This window comes from Chionomys nivalis, chromosome 8 (assembly GCF_950005125.1).
Source record: "Chionomys nivalis chromosome 8, mChiNiv1.1, whole genome shotgun sequence".
Taxonomy (NCBI): Eukaryota; Metazoa; Chordata; class Mammalia; order Rodentia; family Cricetidae; genus Chionomys; species Chionomys nivalis.
The window spans coordinates 35,925,747-35,934,084 of record NC_080093.1 but is presented as its reverse complement, the minus strand read 5'-3'; the positions used below and the strand labels follow the sequence as shown (position 1 = coordinate 35,934,084).

Genomic DNA, 8,338 nt, shown 5'->3' with positions numbered 1-8,338 from the left:
AAGTCAAATCAGAGGAAAGTATTTCTCTCTGACAAAGACTATAGCATAATTATTCATTTCCACAACCTCAAACTTAGACATTTTGAAACAGTTTTTAAAAAGCATCTCATTTCTCAAGTAAAATCAGTTTGCTTTGAAATGTAGAGGCAGAAAGGGAAGCATTTTAAGAAAAGATAAAATAGATTGCAACATAAGAAGTTTTGGGTCTTGTCTTTTAAAATGAAAATGTCTGTACCAGGCTCTGTTGTTTTATTCTGTTTGTGTAATAGAAAAAAAAATAATAGAATTCAAAATGAACAGATGAGAAAATTTAACATTAAAAGTAGTTATAGGCCAAATGGGATATATGTGTCTTATAAACTCTTTGGTCAAAATTTTGAATATTTTTACAAAAATTTTTAATTTTAAGTCTGTTGAAAGGACCCTGGACCTCCTACTGCCCTGAATAACTCACATTTTTAATCTTTGCCATTTCTCTCCTTAAAATGAAGAAAGGAATAAATAAATTGATGTTCTCATCCCATGGCTATATACATTTTAGAGTTATATGTTATGTGTCTAAATGTAATAAATGAAGAACAGAATTAAGATGAAGTTTCTAGTTTAGAGATTGATAAACTAAGCCTTGGAGCAAAATCCAGTTTGTGGGTTGTTTTCACACACCTCATCTCTAGACAACGGCATATCACCCTTCCTAAATAATTCAAAAGACAAATACTTTGTGACATGCGAAATGATATGAACTTCCAAAGTCGGTAACTTGCTGGAAAAAATATTATGGGAACATGGTACATCCTGGCCCTTGCGCTGGCCCTGCTCAGTGCCCCAGGAAACAGTCACAGCGAATGGCTCAGCCTGCAGAGTTCAGAGCATTTCCTTGACAGTCTCTAAAGAAAAGGCGTTGCGGTCATAGTTGAATCTCTGTATTCAACTATGGCACTCACACTGGCTTTACATATTTGATGAGAAGAAAGTATATTGTTTGTTTGAGACTTGAGTTTCTTGGTTTATTTTCACTTTGCCTTTTGTCCGTGTTCTCCACATCCCAGAATGCGTGCATGGAAAGCTAAAAGTAAACTGCTGGTACACACATCATGCTAAAGCTACCTGTGGCCATGGCAACATGTTATAACCTCTCTGTCACAAGGGAAAGGGCCTAACACACGTTAATATTAAAATAGTCTGCTTAGCCATTTTCCTCTCAGAAAACGGCTCTGCTGGTCACCACCACCATCTGCGTGCATTTGCACGAACCCTTCAGCTGTGGTTCTCAATATTCCTAATTCTGTGACCCTTGAATACAGCTCCTCATGTTGTGGTGATCCCAACTGTAAAATTATTTTGTTGCTGCTTCATAACTGTAATTTTACTAATTTTATGAATCATAATGTCAATATCTGATATGTAGGATATGTGACTGTGACTCCAAGGAAGTCCCAGACTGTGGGTTGAGAACCACTTCCTTAGGGAATCCACCAATTCTTGATTTTCAAAGTGTATTTTTTTCTAGAAGGAGCTTTCTTCTCATGCTAACCTCAGAGGTCCACACATTTAAATGGGTTCAGGCTTCTGTGGGAGCCATGTTCTTCTACTCAAAACAGACATTTATGCATAAAATGTTTTGAGAGTCCCTGTTGCAAAGACATTGCTTATTGTTACTTGGTGTTTTCCCATGAAAGCTTTTCTTCCCACACAGTGCTCATCTAGAGTGAGCTCAAGGAAGCACTTGCCTCACACTGATGCTTAAGATCAGAGGCATTTATTTAACCAGAAAACCAAGTCAGATGCTTAGCGCAGCAGAGATCTGCTGTGTCAGAAACAGACAGAATGAGTTTCATTCAAGCTGAAGTATGCAAGAGGAGACTTGAGGTTCATTTTTTTTTTTTTAATTTTCCCTACTATGTCCGCCAATCCCAACCTCTGGTCTTCTGGCTAGGTAGCTGGCAGGTCCAGTTGGATTAACTCTTGAAGAAAGGGACACTGTGTGGGGCAGTTTAGAATGTTTTGTCTCACTTAGGGCCAGAGGTAGAATGCAGACATCATTTCTGAACAGAAAAAATAGATTGACTTTAATGGGTTCCAGCAAAGTCCTCTAGTTCTCCTTTTCATGTGTATTCTTAATCTTCAGAAGGGAGAACTGTGACGCTTTTCTTTCTTGGGTTACCAGAAAAACGGGCTGTATGGGTGTCCAAAGAAGATTATGAGGGAGAGATCCTTTCTCAATGGTCTTCAAACCTGCTCATGCCTAGTGAGCTACCTAATACTAGAAATGTGACCCATTTTGAAAACAGCATCATTACATATGTCATTGTTGAGTCAAAGATTTTGGAATAGGATTGTCCCTCAACCCAAGATAACTTGCACCTTTGTAGTAAGAGTAAACTTGGATGCATAGACTCACAGAGGCAGAACAGCCTATGACAAAGCAAGGCTCAGCATGATGCTTTATGAGCCAAAGGACGCCAGAGATTGTCAGTTAAATCATAGGAACTCATTGGGGTCTGCTCTACTAAAACGCCTAGGAGGAACCAGTTCTACAGACAGTTTGATCTTAAATTTCTTCCCCCTCCTAAACTGGGAAAGGATAAATTTGTTGTTCTTTTTGGCTACTTTTGAGATTAAACCCAGGGTTTAAGGCATGATAAGCTAGGCCCTAGCACAAGATTCTGCTACTTTTTCATCTATACAGTTTGTGATATTTTGTTATAGCAGCCTAAGAAAGCAATGATTGGGATATGCAAATCTTTTCAACTGTTATAGCCCTCCCACAGTTGGGGGCTCATTAAGAAGCACTACATTTTCATTAAAGAGGACTCCAATGTGTAGAGTACCAGAAATGAAGAAAAGGTGGCCTTCCACCTTCTGGAACAGAAGAGGAAAGCAGGAGGATAGTGGACTTTGTAGGAACCATTTAGAGTCAATGCTTAGGGGTGGGAGTTAGTGACAGCGAGAGTCCTAAGATCTATAAAAACCATCATCAGTTTGAATTTACTCTTCCCTTTCTCCTTACCTCCCTCCCCTTTTTTTTGATGGGGGGGCACTATGGTAAGAGCCAGAAGGGACAATGGAACCAGGAGAACATGGCCCACAGAATCAACTAAGCAGAGCTCATAGGGGTTCACAGAGACTGAAGTGGCAATCATGGATCCTGATGGGTCTGCACTAGGTCTTCTGCATATATTTCATGGTTGTTATCTTGGTGTTTTTTGAGAATTCCATGCAATGGGAGTAGGGGTATCTCTGATTCTTTGGCCTGATTTTGAAATTATTTTTTTTTTATACTGGGTTCCTTACCCAGTCCTGATATGAGGGTTTGTACCTAGTCTTATTTTAAGTATTACGCTCAGATGGAAAGGTATCCTAGCTTACCACAAAGTCACACCACATAACAAACCTCACACAAGAGATTTATTGGGAGGGAAAAAAAAAAGGAGGGTGGCTACCTCTGCTTGTGGGTGAAGCAGCAGGGAATGGAGCAGAAGGCAGGGTTTACATAGAGTTTCTTGGAGGGTGGAGCTTTCTTTGGTGAGAAATGGTGGGATGTCAAGTCCAGAGTTTGGGGTGATCTCAGGTGCGGTGGCATTGCAATTGTATTTTAATAAATAAAGACTGCCTGAAGATCTAAGAGTAAAACAGTCGCACTGGTCAGCCTTACAGACCAGGTTATGTTAACACACATCTTTAACTTCAGTAGCCATAATGACATGCACTCTTAATCCCAGTAGCTACACTATTTGCCATAGAAATTGGGGTGGGGGGATACATGCCTTTAATCCCAGTGGTACATGCCTTTAATCAGAGCCGTAGAGAGGAATATAAAACTGGGGGAGACAGCTCTCAGAGACAGCCTCATTCTGAGATTCCTGGAAGCAGAATCTCCATTTCAAACTGAGGTTGAGGTAAGAGCCAGTGGCTGGCTGTTTTGCTTTTTGGATCTTCAGATTGAACCCCAATTTCTAACTTTGAGTTTTTATTAATCGTACATCACTCAGAGACTGCTAGGATGTTAAGTTCTGTGCTTGGCTGTGATGGGTCATTACAGCAGTTAGAGTGTTTTGTGTATGGAACCTGGCAGTTGAAGGTGTCCAGGGGCCTTATGATTTATGTGCCTTACCACCAATGTGCCTTGAGGGGCTTACAACTCCTCTTTCTTGTTTGTTATTGATAAACAGTCAGGGGTCAGGAAAGCAGGGTGATGTTATCATTAAACTACTTCCTGTTGAATGGGGCTGTCAAAGTTGTTGGGATAAACTTTACCTTCACCATCAGGGTATAATTGGGAGTCCCAGGCCTCTGGCTTGGTAGCTAGGGGCTGGTAATCTATTAATAACAACTGATTAAAAGTATGGCTAGAAATTTTTTGGGTTTGTTGTTGAAGAAATCTAGACAAGAATCTTACAAAGCAGGGTGCGATTAGTAGTATTAAGACAAAGAAGAGGAAAGAGGTTAAGAAGGGCAATATCCACCTCCATTTTGGACTGTTAAGGATCCACTGGCCAGAGGCATCAAACTGTTTCTTACGTTTTTGGAGCTCCATCTGGAGTTGTTGGATGTTTTCTTTTTTTTTTTTTTTTTTTTTTTTTTTTTGGTTTTTCGAGACAGGGTTTCTCTGTGGTTTTGGAGCCTGTCCTGGAACTAGCTCTTGTAGACCAGGCTGGTCTCGAACTCACAGAGATCCACCTGCCTCTGCCTCCCAAGTGCTGGGATTAAAGGTGTGCGCCACCACCGCCCGGCTGGATGTTTTCTTTTACTACACCTGTTTAGTTAACACAGAAGCAACATTCCTCCCTGAGGATAAGACAAAGACCATCTCTCCCTGCTATTAATAAATCTTCTCACCAATTTTGTACCACCATGGTGGCCAGTGAGTCTATTTGGCCCTGGAGGGTAAGGATGGTCTGAGCCACCCTTTAGAGATTCTGGATGAACTGAGAGGAAAACCAATGGTAACCAGCTAGGGAAGAAGTCAATCCCACCACTGCTGCACCAATGCAAATGGTTATACCCAGGATAATTTATAGAGGGTATGACCTGAACCTCTTGTTTGTCATGCCCTGATGCTATAAATCCTGTGATGAGAATCAGCAAGGGTTCTTCACCAGGTACCATGTCTAGTTTTGGTAAAAGGAACCCCAGGGCACAAGTCCTAGCCCATCCAGCAGGTGGGTGGCAATAAATTTAAGTGCTACAGATAATCGAGGAATTGTGAATTGTGAATGAATGGTGGTAGTACTAAAGGTTAAGGTTGGTTATTTATTTATTTATTTATTTATTTATTTATTGTTTTTTAGGACAGGGTTTCTCTGTGTAACAGCTTTGGCTGTTCTGGAACTCACTTTCTAGACCAGGCTGGCCATGAATATACAAAGATCCTCCTGCCTCTGCCTCCCGAGTGCTGGTATTAAAGGCATGTGCCACCCCCACCAATTATTTTACATAAATGGTAGGACACCTTCCTGAATATGCATCACATCTCCTTCGGTACCAATAGGGGAAGGCTCCACAAGTCTCTGGCCAATATCAACAGTAATCTCTAGTGTGATCATAAAGAAAGCAAGTATGGGGGACAAGTGTTTTAGAAATTAATTTGATGGTTAAAGGGAAAGTATCTCCTTTTGGCCTCCTGCAGGTGGGCAGTCTTCAGACCACACCACCAGGGTTTTCTGAATGGACTGCTAAGTATAGGTTTTCTGCATTTTTGAAATCTTAATATAGCAAGAACATAGAGGGTAAAGGGAATCTGAAACATTTTTCATGATCAGATCACTGTCTTATAGCTCAGAACTTCATTAAGCTTTTGTATCTTCAGACTTTCATAACACTTTCGTAGACCCTCAGAACTTACTTTTACGTTCTCAGACCTTTATATACTGCCTTAGACTCTCATTGTAACTGGGTTGCATTTTCATCAATAGCATATCCTGGGTTGTCTCTAGGAACTCCAGCCCTGCCACACAGTGCCAAGTCTCCATAATCCCTTCATGTCTTTTTAAAACTAATACTACCTAAGTGACTCTTACGTTACAAAGTTCGGCTACCAGTATGAAGTACATTCTTATATGCATACAGGGAGGTGCATCTTTAATACTTCATTAAACAAGCATTTCTTTTTAATCCTATCTTTCATAAACCCTGTTTTTTTTTATTTAAAGTTTAAGTTCCATTTTATTTTCCCAAGGGGTTTTCTTCTATTTTTATGAAGTCACTTTACATGGGCTTTGGTGGAGGTCGTGGTGCGGCACCAGCAGGTCTAAATCGGGGTGGGGGTGTTCGGTCCTTCCGAGCTTCCCGAGATCGATTCCTGACTACCTTGCTATGAATAGCACAGCTCACACAGTAATGCAGCTTGACATAGAGTTTGGGGAGCACATAGGCGTCGAAGACACTTGCTTCGGATATGTCCCTGACGGCAGCCGCCTCTACGATGTTCCGAATGACGAACTTCTTAATGGCCTTGTCCTTGGGCACACAGCGGGCACAGTTAGTGCAGCGAATTGGCTGCACATGGCCGCGGCCCTTTTTGGCACGACCGTTGTTCCTCCTCTTTTTGGTCATCTTGGAGCCAAGTCCCGAAAAAACCATAAACCCTGTTTTTATGATTTTTATTTTAAGGACAGGAATTATCATACAAAAGTAGAGAAAATGGGCACATGGGGAAGGCCCAGTGAAGGAGAGATGACTAGTGGAGCTGTAGGGAAGTGAATTAGCTTTTGACAGCCTAAAGTAGAGCAATTGCTTGGCCCTATTAGTATAGGCTATCGGTAAGAGGTGCAGGGTCTCCATATGTAATAGCGGCCCTGGACAGGTTAAAGATAAGAAGAAACAGAAGAGAAAAGAACAAGTTTAGATATAAAAGATTTTCAGATCATTTGTTTGTGCAGTGACAGAAGTTGCCACCACTGAAAATCAAGCATGACAGTTTAGGTTATCAAACTGTGCAAGGTCAAGCTGTTTGTAGCCACAGAGTGAGGATTTAATAAAATCCAAGTCCATGGAAGAAGAGAGGTAGGGTTACCAAACAAATTCTGCTGGAAAGAGTTTCTATGAACTCCAAGTGGGAGCTGAGAGGCAAGAGAAAAGCCTGGGGAGACACAGAGAAGCTGTGAGAGTTCCAGGATGGAGCTGGGACACATGAGGGACAAGATGGGTCCAGAAGGGCTTAAGGAAGCTATGGGACTTAGCAAACAGTTCCTAAAGGAAGGAGGCAAGAAAATGGGGAGGGCTCCATTAGAGGGAGAGGTATAAATATCTTGATAACTAGAGAGTTGCCTGCAGGGTGGCTCCTTAGTGGGTACAGTAGGCTCCAGGAACCAGAGGGAGAACACTTACTGAACAGGCAAGAAGAGATGGATGGGTAGAGCAGGTAGAGGGAAGAAATGGCTGAAGAGGTGGACTCTAGAATTTGGAATCAAATATGGTGCGGGTCAGAAACGAGCAGAAACAAATGATCCACACCTAAGGGTACCTTAAGAGAGTCAAACAAGCAATTTGAGTCAATTTTAAATGTTGATATATGGGCATGGCTGAGAGGTAAGTGTAGCATCCTCTATCAGTGTTACCGGAAGAGAGAGAACTCTGAGGTTGGGTAGTGTTTGGAGACCCTTGTATGTTAGGAGATAGGATAGGTAGTAAAAAGAGAGGATAGTAGTGGGTGGCCTGAAGGTTAACCTTTTTATTTGATTTTATTTTTATTTATAAGATGTTCTGCTGTGACAAGAGTGCACAGGCAAGGTGTCCATCCTTGGACAGTATGTTTTATTTTTTGATGAGTATGTAACAGTTGCAAAGGAAGGTCCCGGTTGGTGACTCAGGGCCCTGAAGTCATATTGCTCTGTGTCTGTAACCTGGTGAGAGAAGGGGTGAGTTAAATCCAGAAGATCTAGGGTCAGGGTCCAGAGATGAGCCTTAAAAAATGGTTTAGTGATGGGTATAACAAGGGGTTCATGTGAGGGGTCAAGGGCTGCTTCACATAGGAGGTGGGTGAGCAGAGACAAAGAAGGCAAGTGGTAGGTTCTGTGTTTTCTTTTTAGCTGAGTATGGGGTTACTAAAGGGGGGGGGGATGAAGCAGGGTGCAGAAGATTCTTAGAGGTCAGAGATAAGAGACTTAATTCTCCTGAGGCTGTAGAGAGAGTGGGTATTGTGCCTGGGTGCTTTATTTGGTGGGGTTTGATGAGGTTGATAAAGCTGTCCCCTACCCTGACAATAAGAAAAGAGAGGTGGATCATTAAAACTCCATCAGGACTAGGTAAGTGGTGCCAGTGTCCAGAAGGAAAGAAATAGATCACTCTTATATTGTGATATCTACCTGGTCATAGATGACTGAGGTCGGGTCAAGGG

The 8,338-nt window shown here is 41.8% G+C and overlaps 1 protein-coding gene across 1 annotated transcript; it reads right to left on the bottom strand.

The window, feature by feature from the left end:
- Positions 1–6,204: 6,204 nt before the first annotated feature.
- Positions 6,205–6,555, bottom strand: LOC130879571 (40S ribosomal protein S26). Its single transcript, XM_057778236.1, has one exon. The coding sequence runs from the start codon at positions 6,553–6,555 to the stop codon at positions 6,208–6,210; it is 348 nt and encodes a 115-aa protein (XP_057634219.1). The 3' UTR covers positions 6,205–6,207.
- Positions 6,556–8,338: the final 1,783 nt, after the last annotated feature.

Bases quoted from the DNA above. Each gene is read 5' to 3' on its own strand.
- LOC130879571 (XM_057778236.1), bottom strand. From the start codon at position 6,555: ATGACCAAAAAGAGGAGGAACAACGGTCGTGCCAAAAAGGGCCGCGGC.